Source organism: Typha latifolia, chromosome 4 (genome assembly GCF_019914945.1).
Source record: "Typha latifolia isolate L0001 chromosome 4, TyphaL0001v2, whole genome shotgun sequence".
NCBI lineage: Eukaryota > Viridiplantae > Streptophyta > Magnoliopsida > Poales > Typhaceae > Typha > Typha latifolia.
Window position 1 is genome coordinate 5,539,181 of NC_133089.1, and position 23,242 is coordinate 5,562,422.

At 37.5% G+C, this 23,242-nt stretch overlaps 2 protein-coding genes and 1 non-coding gene across 5 annotated transcripts; 1 reads left to right on the top strand and 2 right to left on the bottom strand.

The window, feature by feature from the left end:
- Positions 1-311: 311 nt before the first annotated feature.
- On the top strand, positions 312-15,407 carry LOC140787212 (G-protein coupled receptor 1). 3 transcript variants are annotated; one of them, XM_073136014.1, is made up of 9 exons: positions 312-781; positions 2,946-2,977; positions 4,106-4,275; positions 10,196-10,290; positions 11,301-11,402; positions 11,555-11,611; positions 12,870-13,013; positions 14,523-14,593; positions 14,776-15,407. In XM_073136014.1, exons 1-9 carry the CDS (start codon positions 602-604, stop codon positions 14,876-14,878), a joined length of 954 nt encoding a protein of 317 aa, XP_072992115.1. In that variant the 5' UTR covers positions 312-601; the 3' UTR covers positions 14,879-15,407. The 3 variants fall into 3 exon arrangements, with proteins under 3 accessions (XP_072992115.1, XP_072992116.1, XP_072992117.1); XM_073136016.1 differs by lacking the exon at positions 312-781 and adding an exon at positions 2,663-2,711; XM_073136015.1 differs by lacking the exon at positions 14,523-14,593 and having other exon boundaries at positions 365-781.
- Positions 15,408-16,560: 1,153 nt separating this feature from the next.
- On the bottom strand, positions 16,561-19,214 carry LOC140787162 (serine/threonine-protein kinase RIPK-like). Its single transcript, XM_073135944.1, has 5 exons — positions 18,664-19,214; positions 18,433-18,568; positions 18,153-18,289; positions 17,465-17,588; positions 16,561-17,363 (listed from the first exon to the last, which is right to left on the bottom strand). Exons 1-5 carry the CDS (start codon positions 19,057-19,059, stop codon positions 16,822-16,824), a joined length of 1,335 nt encoding a protein of 444 aa, XP_072992045.1. The 5' UTR covers positions 19,060-19,214; the 3' UTR covers positions 16,561-16,821.
- Positions 19,215-22,811: 3,597 nt separating this feature from the next.
- Positions 22,812-22,919, bottom strand: LOC140787824 (U6 spliceosomal RNA). Its single transcript, XR_012108897.1, has one exon. It is a non-coding gene; the product is annotated as a U6 spliceosomal RNA (small nuclear RNA).
- Between the last annotated feature and the right edge of the window lie 323 nt (positions 22,920-23,242).

Here is a 23,242-nt window from a genome sequence, read left to right on the forward strand (position 1 = left end):
GATTCCACTAAACTTTTAGCTGTCTATTCTAGGTTTCAAGTTATATGCGTCGCCGAATAATTACTTCGAACCAAACACCACCAAGATCTGCTCGAAGTCGTCGTGTTTGTCAAGCTGTTTCTCCAAACTAACCGTACTGTTGAGCCATCAACCGAATGGAGCCAAGCCACTAACTACCAAATAATTTTTCCACAATATTATTTGAAGTTGGAGTTGAACCCATACTTAAATCCATTCTTTTCTCTCCTCTCTCTCTATCCATCCAACTATTTTACATTTATATTTCTAAAATAATTTAAAATACCTTATTCAAGATACAAGAAAAATAAGATAAACTAGACCAGTTTTGAAGCCAAATTCAATCAAGAAGCGAGAAGAGCAAACTCAAAGGCAGTGCCGGTCTCAAATCTCTTCTCTTTTCCTCCAAAAGTCCCAATGAAACATCGATCATAATACGGCCTTAAGGTGATAAGGGTTCGCAAATCTCCTCTGCCAAAATGAGCGGGTCCGTTGCGTCCCGTTAACTGCAACTCTGTCTCTCGTTCTCTCTTGTACTAAAGAAGGGGAACAAACGAGAGGTGAGATCCGGCGATCTGAGCCTATGAAGTCGCCGTCGGCGGCGGCGAGTCTGACCGTGGCGGACCGCCGCGCCCTGGCGGCGGTGAGCACGGGAGCGGCGGCGCTCTCCCTTGCCGGGTCGGGATTCATCGTGATCTGCTACCTCCTCTTCAAGGAGCTCCACAAGTTCTCCTTCAAGCTCGTCTTCTTCCTTGCCCTCTCTGTAATCTCTCTCTCTTGCGGGCCTTGCTCACTTAGATCTCATTCTACCTTTTCGTCTTTATCTACTTAGGTTTCTTGGATGAGATTTTGATATTTGGGGACTACTAATGATAGATTTAGTTGTTATCGATTTCGTAAGTGCCGGTTCTTGATTACTTTACCAGAGAATTGATGTTAGGTGTTAGTGAGATGTAAGTGGAAACGCCAAATAACATAAATTTAGATTCAACAGTTGGTTGCATTCTGTACCATAATGTCCTAAAAGGTCTGGACTTTTATCAATTCCAACGCCTGCATTGTGATCTTTAGGATTTCTAGTGGATTATCTATCCGAGAAAGAAAATTGTGACTTCTAACTGACAATATCGTTGTCCTTAATGTTTTTAATAAAATTCTCTCCATAAAATAGGATTATGTCATGGATAGTTGTTTCTCTTGAAAACTTGTTCATAGATATCTTGAAAACTTGTTCTTTGCGTGTGACCAGTTTCTTACCTATGCGGATGCCACCTCTATTCTCTTCCTCCAATTCATCTGTAATTATTACACATAATATTGTTATCTTTTTATGTCTTCTAATGTTGCATATGTATTTATTCTTCTGCATCTAGCTCTTTGGCATGTTTGTGCCCAATGGATTAGGAAAACTTCCTGTATCAAAATCTATATTCTTTTTTCCTTTTTCTAGAATCTTCCATGTTTGGAGGAACTTTGGAGAGTTGGACCTAAACTACAATTCTTGAAGCAGAAAAGTTACTTGCTAAATGGTCCTGCAGACCAAGTATTCTTGTCTTAGCATTCATCAATATCAGTCAGTGGCTGGCATGACAAGTGCAGACCTTCAATGGTTCCAGTTTCACTGGCTTGACTTGTCATGCTCCGGCATATTCTGGCACATCAATTCAATATGATTATAGAAGGGTCTAATCAAATTAGACGTAAGGTTTTTACAGTAACATACTGTGTAAATAGTTATATTTTGTAGTCGTGTACACCATAGGTATTACTATCTTCCGTTGCAGTATTAATCTCACACACGCACACACACATATACATCCGCTATCTAAAATTTTCATTTCAGACTGATGGGAGTTTGTTGATATGAGGTAGATCTACATGATCTTCCTTCAAGTATCTACCAAATCTATATAAGATCAAAGGTAGTTATTACATCATTGTTGTAATTTACAATTAAACACCATAGTTTTCTAAATCAGATTAGAGGTACGATTAAGAGTAAGAAATGAGAATAATTAACTATATGATATTATACAAATCTCAGTGTCTAAGAATCATCTCTAGATATCATATCCATAGATTCTAATTCACCACATGATAATCATGGACAATAGGGCATGTTTTGAAGCTCTGTATTGACATTAGAGGGGTACATTGGTTGGTGCTAGGCCATATTCCATTGGAAGGACACATGCCTCTTTGTGCTCATTGATGTTGGTGGCACAAAATTTTAAATTTCCTTGCTATAGACCTCATGACAGTCTACCCCTTGCTTGACTTTTTTATCTTTTCTGGACTTCAGCTCCATCTCTGGAGAGGTAAAATTCAGTTGGCAGCTTGTTGGGAGACAGATATAAAAGCATCATATTCTTCGGGTGCCTTTTTGGGCCGGGCTCTAGCTGGACCCATGTTTTCTGGAGTTATTTGGATGATGATATTTTTTGGAAAAAGTAATCTTACAGTTGCCATGTTCATAGCATCAACCTGTGCAGTAGATTAACCAAGTCATATACTTTTCTTTATCCAGTCTATATTTTATTTTCTGATCAGATGTTATTCTTGCTGTGGTTCATATGAAACTCCTTGGAAGATGCATGTTTCTTTTCATTCCTTACAATTCTCAGATATGATCATGTTCCAACAAACTTTTGACATGTTTTTCTGATAAAATGGAAGCCTATTGCAAATTGTAGGTATATCTTTATATTTAGAAACTATATAAGCACTAATTGCTTGCAAATCACTGCCTTATATAAAACTCCTTGCAAGATTCATATTTCTTTTCAGTTCAGTTATGATGCATTTGGTCTTGGTTCTTTCTAAAATTTTTTAGAGCTCTAAACAATGTTTTATTTGCACCTTGCTCTGTATTTGTTCCAACTCCTGTGTGGAATATCATATCTGATAAGATGCTCTTTATCTTGCAGGATATGTTTTGCAGCCTCTTCACCATAGTGGGGTATGCTTCTTTCACACTGTTGGTTTACTCTTTTGATGTTATCAATCTATAAATTTAGATATATTTATGTTTCTGTCGATAGTTGGGATTGCCATGCTGAAATTCTGCTTTGTTTGCTTACCACTTGATTTTTGTGGCAAAGGACAATATCTTTCTTTTTTGGTTTATTGACAACTGAGGTCTCTCTAGTTAAGGTTGATGGCGACAGTTTGAAGGCTTTCTAGGAATATATATATATATCGTCTCATTGTCTGATCAATCAGACCATCAGATAGCTTTTTTCATATTTTAATTTCTTTCTGTTCTTATCATTAATCAGGACACAACCACTGGTTGGGTGGCCAATAAATTTTACTTGCTAATTGATTGAAATTTTGCTTCAGTGAATAGCTTGTTAAAGGTCAGAAATATTTGGTTAAGTGCAACCTTCTTATTTTAAGTTTGAATCTTTTTATTCTGCTTACAGTATATTCTTGTCCAATTATATTTTGAACTGCAAGGACAAACTAGATTGGGATAAAGCCCACTATTATTCTATAGTAGTAGGAATTTCATGCAACTGTTTAAAGTAAAATTATTCTTAATGAATTGGTTTCTTGGTTGTCATGAAGCTTTTCTTTCAGAATTTCCCACAGTTGTTTCCAAGGTTTCAAATATTAGTATCATGATTAGCCATCCGGAAAACAATATGTGCTGGCCTTATCAACTTTCTCGGTATCAGGCTATTTATTTAATTATATAAATAAAAAAATCATTATAAATGAGGGAAAGATCTAGAAAATTAAGAAAAAATGTCAGGAAAAAAGAAAAATTGCCCATCCCCCCCCTATATCACTCTAGTATCTCCCTCACTCTCCAACTACCATCTCTCTCTCTCTCTCTCTCTCTCTCTCTCTCTCTCTCTCTCTCTCTCTCTATTCCTCGGTGACTGTAGCAGCAAAGATAGAAAAAATATCCATGCCCTGTTGTCTGTGGAAGTTCAATTGACTTCTTTCTGTGACCATATATATAGATGGACTCCATGTTATCAATCATTATCTATTGGTTCTTGCTGTGACTGTTATGTGATAATTATGATTCAAAATGGAGATTCTTTAAATGATATGCCATCCTTATTTGATCTTGCAGGGATCCTACAAGTGGATTTTTCTGCTATGCTCAAGACTATAGTGCACACTTCTTTTGTGTGGCATCCTTTTTGTGGACTACGACAATAGCATTCACTCTTCATCGTACAGTTGTTAAACACAAAACAGATGTTGAAGACTTCGATTCCATTTTTCACTTATATGTGTGGGGTATGCTTCTGTTTACTACTCAAAATAGCTTGGTTTTTCTCACCAATCACTTCAGCACAGTATGAACTATATGATCATATTTCTTCTCTGATATTTGATTTATCCTTTTCTTCACAATTTAGAATAGATGTTTCATGACATATTGTGTTTGTCTTAGTGAAATTCTGATGTTTATAAATCTGGAATGTGTTATCAACTAAGATATATTAAACAAGAATAGTTCAAAAGTCCTAACGTTCCATGACAATTCTGTAAGTTCTTGAAAGTCTCATAGAAATTGAATCCATAGTCTCCTTCAACAGAGAAATGATATCATTTATCTTATTACGATCCAATTTCTGCTGATTGGTTTTGTAATGCCATACAATAAGAGATTATAGTTCTTGCACTCTAATTGAGGACATCATCAGTGTGATGATTAATGCATTACCCATGCACCTTGGTGGTGCAAGTTCTCACAAATCTCCTAGCAAGGGTAGAACTATGTCCACTTTCCCTCCCTAGGCCCTGCATGGAGCCTAGTATTTAGATGTCCAGCTTTTGCCTTCTTAGTGTCCGTCGAAAGGAAGTTCCTTTAGAAGCCTTTATGCTCAAGCCACCCAGATGTTCATGTATCATTTCCTTACAATAATAATGAAATGCTTTTAGTCATGTATGATCAAAACAATAATTTTTTTTCATGCGTGACATAATTCTTCTCCATCCGACATGAGTGCTTTCATTATCAAATTAATCTTGCACACTTCATATCTCTTCTGGGTTGCTACTTTGGCATAGTTGATGTAGTGGGTAGCACGAAGGGGACTACTAGAGATTAAAATATCTCTAAAGGATAATGACATGGAAATCCTTCTGAAACTTTCAAAGAGAGGACAATTTTATAGAAATATTGAATGAATAATAACATAATGGTTCAATCCCTATTTATAGGAATCAAATACAACTCCTAGATAAATTCGGAATCAAATATAATAGATAAACTCAAAACAAACCAAAACTAACCAAACTACTAAATAAATAAAAGATTGCTATTCCAACTAACATTTGTTTTGATTGGGACATCTTGTCCATGTATCAGTGCCCCCCACTTGAACATAACTCGCCTTTGAGTTGATACTTGGACACATTTGCTTGTTACTCCACCAATAAGAGAACCTCGTCCACCAACTTTGTCGACCAACACTTGCTAGTCTCCTTGAGATCCTCCACTAATTGCTCCTTTATTATAGTGAGAAAAGAATTCCCCTCCACTTTAGAAGCTTAGGAGTATATCTTTCACTCATTAACACTAGTAGAATGTTTTTACCTTGCCATCAAAATAGGTAATTTGAAACACCCAAACCTCCAAATACATGTGTAAATCGCGTGGGTAAATCCCCCTACGCGGTGTATCACATGACCTGTCAGTACAAGGATTTCACAAGGCACACAACAGCACAATTTCACCATAAATAAACTCAATTATAAGAGTCCGGAGACAAGTCCACAGGCCACAACAAGCCTTCCAAATATACATCCAAAATACAATGCTAAAGTCCAAGAAAATACAACGTCATCATCACACCCTCGCAGGGGCTTAATACACTAATATACGTCTTTTGGAAAGAAAAGCGGCTACTCCTCGCTACCCGCACTTTGCGTCCCCTAGCTCGAAATAATACCGCCATGAGGGTGAGCTTACGGCCCGGCGAGTAGGATTCATACAATCTAAATTAATGACATCGCATGTATATATCCAATGTATGCCCATATTTGCTAACGATAACGATATGCTTATTTAAAAGACTTACCACAATTTACTAAGTCAATGCAATTGATAAAGATTACCGATCACTATCCTGGAACATGCTAGATCCTAAACGTATTATGATAAGTTCACACGAGATATAAAGCTTGAGACAATCTCTTTTCATACACATCTCAATCATAGGTTTTACATATTATGCATAGCAATAAAATAGCAGTTTAGTCATCTCATGTCTACCAAGGCAATAATCATACTTATCATCGCTCACCGAGCTATTCACCACACAGGGTAAATACTCTTAAGAAACAATCATCCATCATCTCATACATCGAGAGGGGGATATATACACATCTAGCGGTAATGTCACCTATACGTGTATGGCGACACTACATGTGACCGGTTGTCTGTGGCCATCGGACTCGGGACCCTGGCCGTAAGCCCATATCTCACTCTCTCTAAATCATCACCGCCCTCGGCGGAGAATCGGGAGCCCTCGGCTCATCAACGAGACGCCCTAACCTGCGTCGTCGGGTACCGCTAGAGATATATCCCCGCCTCACAATCATGTTCTTCTATCATCATAATCTAGTCCTAACTATGCAATATAACTACCTGAATGCCACACAGGCTTCCCGACCTCAGGTGTAGGCCGCTAATAGTATAGTCATATAAGATACACTCTACCCTTAACCCCGGGCCGAGTGAGTAGGGTACTTGCCTAGTCGAATTCGACTACTAATGATAGGTGGAAGTGGTGCAGTGTTTATGAGTGCATAAAGCATGTTATAGTCATCATGATCATTACATTCTACGTTCACAGCAATCATACATCTATGCAATGGTATACCATACCGAACACATGTAAAGCATTATCTTACTAATGTTGATGTCACATTAACATTCTCATAATACTATGATGAACATGTTATAAATAACTACGTATGCAAAAGATATAATAGGGAGTACCAACTGTATGCATTAATACCGACATTTCCTACACAGGTATAATGACTGTAATTATGTTATGCTAGATTTGTATAACTCTACTCGCCTGGGGGGGTCTCCACGGTATGGTAAAACTCGTCAGCTAGTCCGGGATCCCAAAATCTTCCTCACGCGGTGTCAATCCTATTAATTCATGCAAGTAAAGTCATTAGCGAACTAATAGAATCACTTATCTTATTAGCACATTTATGTTTAAGGGTATCCTAGGAATCTTATGTTATCCCAAAATTAAGGATCAGGCTAATCAAAACATGTGAAAATGATAAACAGGGTTATAGGGTCCAAATGACCCCAAAATGGCTAGGCTAGAGGCAAAGGGTAGGCTCAAACCCAACCCACAAGCAAAAGGGCCTTGGTGGTTGGAATAGTGGGCTGCAGACTGCAGCCCACTCCACAATGGGCTAATGGGGCTGCGCCTGCAGCCCACCCGGATCTAAGGCTAGGTGGGCTGCGGCCTGCAGCCCACCCGAGTCTTGGTGGGCTGCGGCCCGCAGCCCACCCAGACCGGGCTGGTGGGCTGCGGTTTGCAGCCCACCCCAACAGATTAGTGGGCTGCAGTGGTCTGCAGCCCACTAGGGGGGGGGAAATGGGTGGGGGTTTAACCCCCACCCATCCACCTCATCTCCTTCCACTACCGATGGAAGGAGGGTGAGGCGGAGGGAAGCGCCCACGAGGCCGGCGGCGCAGCGCAGGGACGGCAGCGGCATGGGTCCGGCACAGCACGAGGCCGAGGAGGGGAAGGAGAAAGGGGAGAAAGGAAGAAGGGGGAGGAGCTTACCAGAAGGGGGGGGGGGTCGGCGAGCTCGGCAGCTGGCGGCAACCACGAGGGAGAGAGAGGAGAACGGAGAGGCTGCGGTGAGGGAAAGAAGAGATGAGGGAGATGGGTGGCGTGCACGGCAAAGGAAGGGAAGAAGAAGAAGAAAGGGAAGGGCAGGGTGGCAGGCTCGGCACGTGCGTCAGTCAGGTTTTTTTTTTTTTTTTTTTTTTAAATGGGGTGTTACATAATTGTTATCTCAGCCCCTGTATATCACGTCTGTGTCATGTTTCCATGGATGCTCGAGTAGCACATATCATGCATCCATGTCGACCACGTCGCACACCACCTTGTCCTTGTAATATCATTCGATTGACAGTGGCACCTATCTATCCCTGGTTTCGCTTTCTTCTTGATTCACCCAATCTTGATAGGAGATTGGTGTTTATCTGTCCTCAATTCGATTGCGTGGACTAGTGCAGAGGAGACGATGTTCTCACTGTTGCCACTGTCAATGATCACGTTGCGCACTATTTTATTGATTGTGCAACTGGTCTTGAAGATATTATGGCACTGCGATATCCCCTCACTTTTGGAACGAACAATATGCACTGAAATACAAAGGAAGTTGGATTGGCCATGCTCAGTCACTGCAATGTCGCCGTCCTCAACTTGCTCCTCATCTTCTTTGCCTTGACCTTGGTATAATACCCCTTCTTCATTAGTGGCTTCGACCATATTGATCTATTGCCACTTCGGACACTTGTTAGACTGAAATCCGGCCTCGTGACACATGTAGCACTTTATTGGCAACTACTTCTCATAAGGGTTGTTGCTGCCCCTCGGTGTTGTTGACAGCTTGTTGGAGCTTCCGCCTCCTCTGGTTGTTTTTGCTAGTGGCGGCTGATTTGAAGTGGCCATTACCTTAAGAATGTTTTGCTTTGTTCAAGGCGAGGTGTGTGGAAGCCGTTCGACTCACCGACTGCAACTGGTTTGTCCCTTGTGCCACTTGCGCCTCAAGCTTTAAAGCTTAGTTTATAGCCTCAGATAAGCTCCACATTGGATATAGATCTACTTGATCTCGAATAGTTAGCTTCAAACCTCCGTCGTGTCTTGCCATCTGTTGGTTCTTTGTCTTTGAAAGATTATTTTGGGCGTTGAGATTGTTGAATTCATCTGTACATTTGGTCATTGTCTGAAGCCCCCGTCGACAATTTTGATATTGATTAACATCTGCTCGTAGTCAGAAGGAATCGATCTTGCAAGAATTTCTTCACCTTGTGCCATGTGGTGACTTGCATTTCGCTTGTCGCATGCAGTAGCATTGTAATTGCTCCCACCATGCAGAAGCTCCGCCTTTTAGCTTGTATGCGATAAGCTTTACCATTTATAGTCTGGTGTTGTGACCCAAATTCGGTTACTCGATCACGCTCGGGTGTAGGAAGGCTGAGCCTTTGTCTTCTTCGAACTCGTCGAAGGTTGAGCCTTTGTCTTCTTCGTCGGATGATTCCTGGTAGGCCTAATGCCTTTGTCGAGGGGGAGGGTCGCGCACCTGTACCGATTGATCACAAGGTAGATTCTCGCCGACCTGTACTCAGTTTCTGTTTGGTTTCCGGGTTATCTCAATTCACAAATTGTTGAATGCCTGTTGAATATCTCGTAGGGCACCTTCAAGATTGTGAACCTCTGCCTAGAGGGCCGGCACTCCATGATCTTCATTAACGGGGTGGGTGCCTACAATGTTGTCATTTACCATTGGAATAAGAGAAGTCTGCTCTAATACCAATTAATGCAACGGCTAGTGCAAAGGCGACAACTAGAGATTAAAATATCTCTAAAGGATAAAGACTCATAAATTCTTTTTAAATTTCAAAGAGAAAGCAAAATTGTATAGAAATATTGAATGAATAATAACACAAATGTTCAATCCCTATTTATAGGGATCAAATACAACTCCTGGAAAAACTCTGAATCAAGTGTGATTCATAGATAAACTCAGAATCAAATATGATTCCTAGATAAACTTGGAATCAAATATAATTTGTTTTGATAGGGATATATCATTCCTATATCAATAGTGGTACTAGACTTGTCAAATTAGTTGCTGCCAGGATGATCATAATTAATTTCAAAGATGTGACCATTGTTGATTATTTAGATAGCTATGGTTTCAACTGCTGCAGAAGGTTGATTTTTTCCTATTATTACTTACAATGCTTTGTTTCTGAGTAGCTACTTATCAAGGGAATGCTGAATTTGCAAGCAATTACATAGTAAATTGAATATGTGGTTAAGGATTCAGTTATTATTACTATTATTATTATTATCATTATTGTTATTATTCTATATTGTTTAAGTTTCAAAAGTAGGTTTTGTGATGCCTTCATGTCTAAATGTTAATTGTCCTATTGCAGGGACCTCACTAGTGATGACTATTATACGCTCTATAGGCAGTGACTATGGACGACCAGGTGCTTGGTGTTGGACTGAACTTGCAAGCACTGGGAAGGTGTAAAATGTGGTGATTTATTTCAAATGATAACCTCTTAAAGGATGCTGAAGTAAAATATTCTGAAAGTATTTTCTTTCTGAATGATACTAGTGAATAGCAGTGGTGCTAAGCATTTGTTTCCCATGTTTATGCTTTGGTTACATTTGATATTTTTGCTTTAAATTTGCCAAGTTGCTGTTATGTATATACTTTTATGAACAAATATGTTTTGTATCATTATGTTTTTTTTCTTAGATTGGACTTTGGAGGTTGACATGCAAGATTGGCTGTCTCTCGTGTGTAGGTGGATGTTTGATAACGAAGTGGTGGGGGAAATCTGTTTACTTTGAAAGTTTAAACAAACCAGATATAAGTGATAAGAAAATGTAGACAGTTTCCTTGGGCATGTTTACAGCTTCATATTCTTGTTCTTGTTTATTTAAAAATTGAAATGTGACCATAATCAATGCCCCAAATTCCTTGCATAATTAGTGTAAGTTGCATATGTGAAGTTGCGTAGCCGTAGTAAATAGAAATTCGCCCGATAGCAGCATTAATGATGACAAGATAGATTAGGAGTTTTGCATGTTGTATCTCAGTAATCTTGGTGATAAGAATCATCTGAAAACCACAAGAAGTCAAGTCTACTCCTGTTAACTTGCATGTTCTGCTCTTTCTCACCAGTATGCAACCTGCTTCTGAATATCTGTGACCACATAAACAGATTTGTTATTGGATCCAGAAATTGTTTTTTTTTTAAAGTTCTTGACCTCTTTCTAAAGTCAAGTTTTTCATGTACAAAGTTATAACTACATACGATAGTATCAAGTGATAAGTATTAGATTTTATTTTATTGACTTCTATTTGCATTATTTATTCCCCCCTAAAACCTTTATTCTTAGCTAGTCTAACTGCTCATTTGTTTTTATAAACTTACTAATTTCATTTTCTCCTCATGTCAATAACTTATCAGACACGCTGAGGGAAAGTATGTTATTATCTCTGATTTCACTTTTACTTCTTTGCAGGTAGCACACTTGATAACATTTTACGTTCCACTCTGGGGTGCAATTCTTTACAATGGGTTTACGTACTTTCAAGTAAATCGCATGTTAAACAATGCGACACGGGTATGTTATCCTTACTTTCAGCCAGCTTTATGATACTTTCATAGTTGCAACTGCTTATTGGAATATTATATCATTGAAAAAGCTTGAGAATGCTGCTCTTTCCCTGGACATATTAAGGATATGAATCTCATGTGTCCTGTACAAACTTGCAGATGGCTGTTGGAATGGGTGATCGATCAAACCAATTTGACACGAGAGCAGATAGGAAGGTCATTTTTTACTGTAGTTCTTTGTATTCGACATTCTTCAGAATTCATATTTTTGTGCTGCTATTGGATTGCTCAATGACTAACACAGTATGAATTGATAAATTTAAAAGTTGAGGAAAACAGGGCATACTATTAAAACACTCTCTTCTTTTCCAACATGAGATGTCCAATTCTTTCAAATCCATAAAAAAAGGCTTATATGGAGATAACATTGCTGAAATTGTGCAACCTTTGTAATCATCATGACATTCTTATTACACAGTTAAAATTAGAAAGAAAATTTTGGTAAACCGTGTTAATGTGGTTAATAAAAATACTCCTGCATGGCTTGTGTTACTTGAGCTCTAAAGTTCGCCTTACTGATAGTCTGATGCCTCACATGCCATGCTATGCCCAAACTTTCTCAAACATTTTGCGCTTGGCTAGTATGAGTAAACTGTACATCTATTTGAAGCTTCCGGACCACCTTTTTACTTTTTATAGTTACTGTGACTTGTGATAAAACAGTTATACATTCTTAATCATAGTGTTCCAAGAGAAAGATTTGTTGATCATTTGTTTATTATTCAGGTTGGCCGAAGTTTCTTCCACAAACCTTTCTGGTTATCTTCTCATTGAATATCCTATTTGAGTGAGAGATATTTTAATTACTCATGAAGTCAAGGAATTTCAAGGCTGCTCGAGTCTTGAGGATTTCATCGCTATTTCTTTCGTTCTCGTAGGAACAGGATTCTAGTGCAATTAGGCATTGTGTTTGTATCTTGAGCTTAGATATCTAGTTTCATACCTTGTACCAAGGCATTTGAAGATGGGCGTGTGGTGAATAATGTGATACTCCTGTATTAGTCCACTAACTTTTACATCACATGACAGTTTTTTTTCTTTTTCCTGTAATTCATTTAAAAGATATGCAGAATTATTAACTTGAGCTTATCTCTCTTACATCCCCAAATATTTGGGAGTAAATGCTTAGTTAATACGGTAAGATTTCTTACAAGCTTCCATCTGACCATATGCACAAATGTCTCATATTTATTGCAGTTTTCCTTAAATCTTACTGATTATTGTATACAGTTGCTTCTGAAAGTGAAATGAAAATTATTTCAATTTATTTATCCTTAAATTTGTTGAGTTCGTATTCTGATCAATTTTACACATTTTCTTAGACAGTAGAACATAAAATTGCCAGTTTCCAGTAATAGCAAAGTATATCTTAACACCTCTGAAGGTGGTGATTGATTTGTTTTTCCCTTTGCAGGCATTTAATAGGTGGGGTTACTACCCTTTGATTTTAATAGGGTCTTGGGCTTTTGGAACAATCAACCGTGTATATGACTTTGTAAATCCCGGCCATAAGATCTTCTGGCTTTCATTTCTAGATGTTGGATTTGCGGGACTTATGGTAAGTATTATCTAGACTTTTGGAATTTTGCTTTTTTTTTTTACAAGTTCCAAAGTTAGCATGATTGACAATGTTCATAGGTTTTCATTCTATCTCGCAGTCCTTAACAATATCCCTTTATCTTAGCTAGGAGCAATAGCATGTCTATTTTCTCATTGCATTCTTTTCCCAATGCTTCCTAAGATGTATTTGTTCTGGAATTTGAAGCTAAGTTCATGGGACTCTGTGATACATGCGTCTTATATGGGGCTGAGTTACTGGGAGAAAAGAAAAGGGAAACTTATCAGAGCTCTCTATATGTTTAGCAAGTATCATTGAGATAATTTTCAAAACCTTTTGGTTGTTCCGTCATTTTCAAATATAATAATTTTTACAAATCACACCCTATATTTTACTTACCTTGTGATTCACACCCCGTATTTGATGATTTTATAACCCGGCACCTCTTTTTTTCGTATAATTTTTATGTAATACCCTGTGTTAACTTAAACAGTACTAAAAAAGAAATATTCTATTATAATATAGAAAATAATTGATAAATATCTAAATTATCCCTGTCTTCATCCTCTTTTTTTTTCTTCCCAAAGAAAAAGAAAAAAAGAAGAAAAAGATGAGGAAGAGGAAGGAGGAAGATAAGAAAAAGTGGTAGTGGCGACGCGACAGCAACGGTGGAGGAGGTAGGTGGGGAAGATGGTGGAGGGATATAAAAAATGAGAAGAAATGGTAGAGATATTTTAGTAACTTGGTTGACGTTAGTTAGTCAAAATAACATTAATATATTAAATGAGAATTATAGGAAAAAAAAGAGGGGTCAGATTACAAAATTTTCAAAGATTGGATGTAAATCACAAAATAGATAAAATGTAGGGTGTGATTTGTAAAAATCTCTTAAATATTTTACATATTAGTATCATAGTATGCGATATATTATACTTGTCGAAACTGAGAAAAGGATAAACAATCAACCATGAATGCTTGTGCTGTATCTAACATCTATTATAATTTAGTTGCATCATGAATTTACTAATTAGTAGCTTGTCTTAGCGTTGTTCTACATGAATGGTATATAATTGAGCTTCCAAGGTCTGCCAGTATACGAGATGTTAAGAGTTTTAGTCTGAGGTTTTGGTTTAAGTAGCTCTTTATGCCAACATTAACATCTAAATTTTGTTAATATTTATGTTATTAGTAGTTTATGTCTTTATGATATTCTTGGATTCTACGAATGATTAGGATTCATGTAGCAAATCCAAATTCTTGGACTGATAGAAACTTATACATTTATCCTATATAAATAGATAATAAACAATTATATAAGCTACACTAGAGAGTTTATGTTAAATTTTTGGCAAAGTATTTGACATTTATCTAGCCACAGGTTCACCTTAGGTCCTAATTCCTAAGATTCCTTACTGGGAGGTTGAAAAGCATGAGTCTTGAGATTACTACTGCTAGTGCTCTTTGCTTTTTCTTTCCTTGCTAACAGTGTCCCATTTCTTTGTAATATAGGGACTATTTAATTCGATTGCTTATGGACTTAACTCTTCTGTGCGAAAAGCGATTGCAGAAAGAAGTGAGATGTAAGTTATGACAAGGACTGAAGTATTAGAGGCTTATTAATTACCTTGTTAGTGTGTATGAATTGATGAAAATATCTGGATTCTCCTTTAGTGTAGAAAACAATCGTGAGTGCTCTGATGAGCTCAAGATTGATTATCAGGCAGCCATTAAATTCTTATTATTGGATTTCGTAATTTGCCAGGTGGATACCTGAGAGGTTCAAAAGGATGTATACCACTTGGTTAAGACCCAGAGGACAACAAGAAAATGAGCTTGTCTCGCTTATTGTTGAGGGCCAGAAATAGTAAAATGCTGGTGTACTCTATTAGTCCATTGTGTGGCATCATTTCCTGTAGATATTCAAGTTTATAAGCGGAGCAAGAGGATCCAGAGGAAGAATTGGACTTTCGAGTCCACTGCTGCTCCCCTGATTTCATATTAGTTGATTTTTTTTCCATGAATAGAAACCTCACCTTGTAATCAAGTTTGTCGTTTATGTTCTCTCTTCATTCTTGTTTTGTAAGTATCAGTTTCCTCAACATCAGTGGAATTTAGGAGTTTTGATGTGCAAAACTTTACAACATCTGGAGGCAGAGAAATTACTAGCAAATGCACTTGTTAGCAAATGAGGGGGTGTATACTTCTGTATTAAGGCCATTCTTTTTCCTTTTCCTCTTTCATTGTCAAGTTGTTACTTTCGTTTATATTAGGAACAACTACAATCTTCGGAGTTATTCTCGATATTAGAAACTGTAAGTTTTTCAAATATCATGCAGGAAAACGTTGCCTTGCTTCCTGTTATTTATTGTGAATCCCCTGTGCCTGCTGTTTTAACTGTGCAGCTGTTTGGTATGTTTCTATACTAGATGCTAGCCACATTTTTTAATATTGTCTAAAATGATCTAGGAAAAAAGTCCATTAGATCTGATGGTGTGAAAAAGAGCGTAAAAATGTAGACTGCTGAAGAGAACAATATGAACTCACTGCAGGTTTTCTCATGGGATAGTTACTCTGGACATGTTTTTTTGGTTATTCATGGGTAATTTTACAACGGGAAGTTCCACTGCAAATGCTTCGATACCGAGATGCACAATCTGCTCCTTTGTAGTAATCCAGATGATAAAAATCTCTAATTTTGTAATAATGGTTGTAAAACAAGGACATCTAATTGCAGCCATCTGTTACCGTGCTAGTAATTTAAATCAGTGTGCAATTAATACTTGCAGCAAAACTGATATTGCATGCTCTGAGGGTTCCAGAAGATACCTTGACGCCAAGTTTCTGATCAAAGAAATATTCCCCAGCTGCCATCAAAGAGATGCCTAACGCTACCAGGAAGGAAATGTCATATCCATTTTGCCCACAGGAACTCCATTTTGCTAACGAGGATCCAAACAAAACACAGGAGGGAGACTTTAACCCAGTCCTGATCTATTTTCATTTTTTAGGCCATTCCTCGGGTTTTGGGAGCACAAATATCATCTATCGGGTAGTCATCTGTGAGTTTGATAAAGATGTTCTGTTGATTATGATAATGGATCCTCCTATGTTAGAAGTGGTTCAAAGTAGTTATGCTGTCCACCACATATGCATATTAAATGCTGTTTCAATTATTAATTGGTTCTAGAACTTAACTTTGGTGAAGGCTATTTTGTCATTAGTTAGGCATGCTAGCTTTTGAGTCAACAATTCCACATTTGTTTGTTTCCTCATGTAGGTTGAGGTCACAAACAACTTGTAGCCTATGCAATGAAACAAATACAAGGGGGAGAATGTTGGGAGTCACATGTGAGGATTCAATTTAACATGAAAAGTTAAGATTAAAGTGCTGATGTAATCCATAATGGTTGGACTTTAAGCTTTTTTTAATACTTGATTTGAATTCCCATGAAAAATAAGATCAAAGTGCTGATGCATGTCAAATTCTAATTTGATTGTGGTTCCCATATTCTGCAGTGATTTCTTTGTCATTAGCAGACCCCAAAAATCTAGCCTTTATGTTCTATTTTATTCGCATTATTTTCAAAGTAGAAGCAAGTTCTGCGAACTATAAACAGGGAGCATATTTTTTTTCCCAGTATCAAGACAAGACTTAACATCATACTGATACAGTGATACTGCTCTCAATTTGAAACACTACAAAGAATCAAAAAAGGAGAAGAAAAAAAAGTTGTTTTTCTTTTATGAACAAACATATTTGCTATCAAGAAATCTCTATATCCAAATTGTTGTTGATATCTGCAGCAATCTATGCCCCTCTCTCCTGCTGCCGGCTTGGTGAGCTCCTCTGCTGTCTCAGGCTATTCGCGTAGGAGCAATTCCTCTCCCTGTGAAGGGTGCTTTCAGCATGAATCGCTGAATTTGGATACTTCTGCTTATGCCTGTACTTGTGATCTTGCTGCTTGATATCAATCTTCTCCTTGTCATCTTCCTTGCTGTCTTCCGCGGTAAATGTGTAGACGAACGTGCCGGTTGGCACATCGTTCAGCTCCAGAAGCGGCTCGAGGACCTTGACGACGTCTCTCATGCAAGGGCGAGATTTCTGGGCATGGCTCAAGCACTGGTAAGCTACTTGAGCAGCCTTCTGTGCACCCTTTGTAGAGTACAAGGATTCAAGGCTAGGATCCATAATCTTGTATAATTTGTCTGGCTTTTTCAGGTAAGGCCTAGCCCAGTCAACCAAGTTCTGTTCTCTTCCACGCCGGTGTCGATCGACACACTGTCTTCCGGTCAGTAGCTCAAGTAGTACTACTCCGAAACTGTATACATCACTCTTTGCAGTAAGATGACCTGCATACAAGGATCATTTGGTTAGGCATCTTTGTTTTCAAGTTTGCAACTGGAAATGAACAGAATCAGTTGTCAGTGCAGAAGAGGTCTATAATTCTTACCGGTCATGATATACTCCGGTGCGGCGTAGCCGTGCGTGCCCATGATGCGCGTCGTGACGTGCGTGTCATCGCCTTGCGGGCCATCCTTCGCTAGCCCGAAATCCGAAAGCTTTGCAGTGTAGTCCTGTGGTGTGAAGAGTAGAAAATTTAGTCATTGAGAGAATGAAAACATGTGAATTTTTTGTTTTTTGTAGCAGCTTACTGAATTCTTTCCTACAAAGATGCAAAGGTTGCTTTGCTAGTTGTAATAATTGTTAGATTGCTGACTTCAAAGTTAGAAATGCTTGTCAACATCTTCCTACCTAGACTCTATCTTTTTCTAGTCCAAGAATTAGGAGGTTAAGCAGCAAAGCACAGATTATCGGATAGTATTAATTAATTAATTAATTCTTCTCCAGATAGATGAGAAAGGAGTGCTCAAGTTGGCCTCCATCACTCTCGTTGGCATACAAGACTACTTTCTAAGAATCTTCAGACATGGGGGGAGTCAAACTTTGCTGATGAGACTAAGCCAATGAGTTTTCGTTGACATGGAAGCAAGCAAGTAGGTAATCTCATACTGCAAGTATAATATTATTAATACTATAGTCTAAAGTCTTTAACACTAGTTTGCCATATTTAGATATAGAGAATATATATATATATATATATATATATATATATATATATAGTGGAGATTGAAACTTACCGAGTCTAGTAATATGTTTGATGCCTTGAAATCGCGGTAAATAACTGGCTTCTCTGCCTCATGGAGAAAGGCCAATCCCTTTGCAGCTCCTACTGCAATCTTTAATCTTGTCGACCATGGTAAACAATCAAGAACCCCTGCATATATCCACAAGAAAAAAATTTAAGCTTAATAACTTTCTTTCCCAATCTTAATTGCATCAATAGCTAAGTCATTGAATCAAAAATATAATCTTAAAAAGTGGGGAAAAGAAAAAATTAGAAAACAAAATTAAACTTACTCCTAAAGAGATGGTTCTCCAGGCTTCCTCTGGCCATGTATTCATAGACAAGCATCCTGTGCTCATCCTCATAGCAGTAACCTATCAGCTTCACCAGATGGAAATCCCTCAATTGCCCAAGAAAGAACACCTCAGCCTGCACAAAAATTACACCAACATCAAGATCAAAAACTGTTCAAATCCAATGAACGAACTACCATCAAAATCTAAACATTTGTTGTTAGCTCTTACCAGCCACTCCCTGTGGCCCTGAGTCCCTTCCGAGTCCAGGTACTTCACCGCCACCGGCTGCGCCTTCAGCCCCGGCCGCAGCTTGTCGTCGACGAACCCCTTGTAGACCGGCCCGAAACCGCCGGAGCCGATGAAATTAGTCATCGTGAAGTTCTTCGTCACGGCCTTCAGTTCGGCGATAGTGAACGCATGGAGATTTGATCCGGCAAGCGTCAGGGACAAGTCCTCAGGCGAGAGTTGTCTCGAGGAATTACTAAGGCTTGAGAAGGAGACCCTCGAAGGGGAGCTCGAGCTGCATCTGGACTGCTTCTTCTCCTCGGATTCAGCTGCTGAGCTCTCATCGAGGCTTAAGCAGCATCCAGTCAAGAATGCCTTCCATGAACTCTTCTTTGTCATCTTCTTCTTCTTCTTCTTCTTCTTCTTCTTCTCCTTCGTGTCTGAATCAATTATGAGAACAGAGCATTCACTTGGTAGGTGGAAGAGCTATTGGTCACAGATGAACTGCCTTCGCTCTACCTTGGCATATATAGTGGTTGGCTCAAAGAAAGGAAAGGGAGCAGGGGAAAATTACACGAAGATCCCTTGACTTTTTCCAAATGTGCAGAAGAATTTCTGTGGGCCAATTTAAAAAATAAAACAGAAAAAAAACGGAGGGAGAGGGTAGGATTGGTCGGTTGACTTCATCTTTTTGAATTAAAAACAATACAGTGTGAAGGATTGATTTGAATAAAATCACATGGTCAGTTTTACCAGAAGTTGATAGGCTACCTTCCTTGCAATCTCCTTTGCAAAAGGAGAAAGACTGCCTGATTAAAATAAAACCCATACGTGTTTGGCATTTTTATTTAGGATTATCCTTCCGTTAGCCTCATAACCACACCCTTCTTGGGTTCCACCACCTAATATGATATTATAGTAGTAGGGAAAATAACATTAATGGACCTTAGGTTAACCATTTTTCTTTCCCTAGATAGGGATTTCAGAATATTGTTTTGTTGAAGGAATATTCCTTTATCTAATTACTCTCAAGTGAAATATATCAAAATAGAAATAATTAATGCTCTTCGTTTATTCCTCGTGACATTTCGACTCCTTTGACTATATAAACCTCTTAACTATTATTTATAATAAAATAAAAATAATGTCACCCGATCAACTTTAGAAAAAAGAAAGAGAGAAAAATGAAGAGTAAAATAATTATTTAATACTTTATCTACAAGTCAACTACTCGGGAGATATGCTGGAGCGTCGTAAGAAAATAAATGAGGTGGGTATATATAAAAGTGAGCAAAAGTTTAATCCATAAATATATAAGATTCAAAATAAACTATATGAGTTTGAATTCACAAAGATGAGTATAATTTTTGAAGATAATAAAAGTTTTGACATACCAAAATAATAAATTGTGAAGATAATAGTAGATGTCTTTTATGATCTCTATCTAATCAAGTCCTTAAGAAAACTAAGAGCTTGCTTGCATGCAACTCCTTTTTGATACCATATGACATGTCAATTTCTTGAAAGCAAGACATTTTATGTATATTTACAGATAAGGGTCAGTAATTTTAGCTTCTTGGCAAATCAGGGTCATTTCTTCCTGCAAATTCATTCCACCTAACCAAGGCAATGGTTTGAAAATGAAACTATCTGATCATCTTTTTCTAAAAGAATTTTAGATCTCTCTCTCTCTCTCTCTCTCTCTCTCTCTCATTAATTATAAATAACACCTCCTATATTTTTGTTGCTTTTATTATCTAAAAATACTACAAATTTGAATGCACTTGTCAAACAAAACATACATAAATATTCGATTTTTTTTAAGGTTAAGATTTAATCGAGCGTAGTTTTCAAACAATAAATGCAAAAGACAAGAATTGTACTACAAAGATTCGCAGGTAAATGATAGTAAACTTAATATATAAGATGTTATTTCTAATGTTTAATATTGTTTGAGTTAGACTCTTAGAGCAGGTCTACGTGATCACTTATGGTGACACTCACAGCCTAGGAGCAAAATTTACTAGAAAGAAAGCAATATCTTTATCCACAAGAAAGCGAGTTCTTCTTCAATGGGGAAGAAAAATCATACAAGAAACCCTTTCAAAGTGTGTTCCCATTTCTCTTGATTTTGTTGTCCTCTTCCCAATTAATTGAAAAAGAAAGATCAATGAGAACAATCTTGGAGAAGAAGATTATGGTTGAAATTTTTTCCGAGACTTTCTCGAAATTTCTATTTCACATCTTTCTATCGTAAATTTATTCTTTAACGGGAACTTTCCTATCTCCCGCGTCCGATCAAATGATGACAATGGAAGTCAATAAAAATAGTTATAATATATATATATATATATGCATATAAAAAAAATAGACCTGAGTTAGATGTGTAGATGGTAAATAAAATAGGGGAATAATTTTATTTTATTTTTGTATTCCATAAACCAACGAAAGCATGAGGTAAAAATGAGATGGAATAAGAGAAGGTTCAAGATTGTATTATTTCTAATTAAGAGTCCAAAAGAACTCAAAAGGTCAAAAATATGTGCCACTAAGTCGAGCAGAGCAGCGGAAGGTTCTCATACGACTGTAATATATTATCTTGCAAATAGTAGATTATGTAGCATTCTAGACTACTATCTCATTCAAACAGTTATTATTATTTAGATCACAAGCCTTTAGATATAATTATAATAACAAAGAGACATATGGATCAAATACCCAATTGCCCATGAGCCAATTCTCTCTTGTCATCTGTGCGTTCCTTATCAAGGAAAGCAGTGGATTTGGCCGTCCTAAATTGAAATTGAAATTGAAATTGAAACAAAAACAAAAACAAAAACAAAGTCTACATCAAATAATATTAGTACTACATGGTATCCAAATCACATTTGTTTCTTTCGTTATTGGTAGGCCAAAGTAACACGTGCTCTTGCGTTTGCGTTCCTCGTATGAGGGCCATGCTGTTTGGTTTCTTTAATGGCTCCGATCTTATCAATATATATATATATATATATATATATTTTAAGTTAACAGAAGAAACTCATGATTAATGTTTCTTTATTATTATTATTGTTGTTGTTGTTGAGAAAAACTTTCGGACAAGAGAAATTATTGTTTCTAACTAGATGTTTGTAGTTTTGATATACAGAGAAATATAGGGGATAGTTTGAAGAAGTCATCGATACTTGGTGAGAAGTAACAAAAAATATTGTATCAAGCCCAAAAGGCGCACAGAAATAAAATCAAATAATTCTGCCGTAAGCTGCTATACTAGAAGGAAAGAAATGATGCGATTTTGTTATGATCACAATGGATCCGAGCTAGCCAATATGTATACCTACACAAAACACAAATAGAAAATAAAAAAAAAAGACTTTTAACGAAAAGGAGGAAGGAGGCAATGACGGTGTCTGATCTATGAAAGGGAGGAGCGAAGTAGTGTGTCAATTGTGGCAGAGTAGGAAAGAGAAGTGGGCAAAGAAAGATAAGAGAAAGAAGGGGGCAAAGATTTGGAGAGAAAAGAAAATAAAAAAAGAAAAAGAGAGAAAAAGAAAGGAAAATTTTCTAGGAGTAGAGGACATCCCTCCCCAACTAGCCACTTGGCGGGTAAAACCCTCAAGACGAGGAACCACAAAACTCTAGCAGATGATGTATCGTTCAACATTCTAGAATGTCTAATATGGGCTCTCGTGTGTGTGATCCTAGTATAAGGCTATGCTAATCTTCCTCTTTCTATCTTTGTCTCTCTTACTTTGACTCTTTCTCTTTCATAGTCTTTCTCTTAAATCATTGTCATTCTCTCTGTCTCTTGCCTCACTCTTCACCACCGCCACCATTCTCTTCCTCTCCTTTATTCCTCGACAACCATGCTGCCATCTTTCTCTCTCACTCTCCTGACCATGGTGGCCTCGCCCATCACTACTCTCCACCTTTCTCTTCTTTACCGGTGACCATCTTTCTCGCCATTTTTTTAATTTTATATATATTAAAAATGCTAGACCACATAGTTGCTTGCATATACAATCGCATATCACTTAGGCACTATACATCAGGGAGACTACCCGCATAACAAGGATGTCTTTCAAAACATTAATATTATTTGTATAACCTCAAATTGCACTTGTTTCTTTTGCTATTTGTGTTAAATTTTAAGATATCTAATATGTGTCCCCATTCATGTGATCCTAATCTAAGGGCCATGCTAGTCTTCTTTGTATCGTTCCAAATTTAACAAAATGTTCTGAATTATTTGCAGAACTTATGACCATGTTGATAGGGCACCAACCCTTGCTACATTGAACGCTACTTGCATCACGCAATAGCACAGTCTCATTCATTTCTTTAATTATTTGTGTTGCCTTTAGCAATAATACACCATTAAGAATCTGAAGGCATTTAACATTGTGCGTGTAATACACGTAGAGGGGTAATCATAGTCTTCCTTGTATCTTTTATAAACTTTTTTTTTAATCTAATTCAGAAACAAAATATTAGATGGCTACCAAAGTGTAACACCATGTTCAAATTAGGCCAATATCTTAACTTGATACTGATACAAATTAGATATGAACTAGATTTTAAT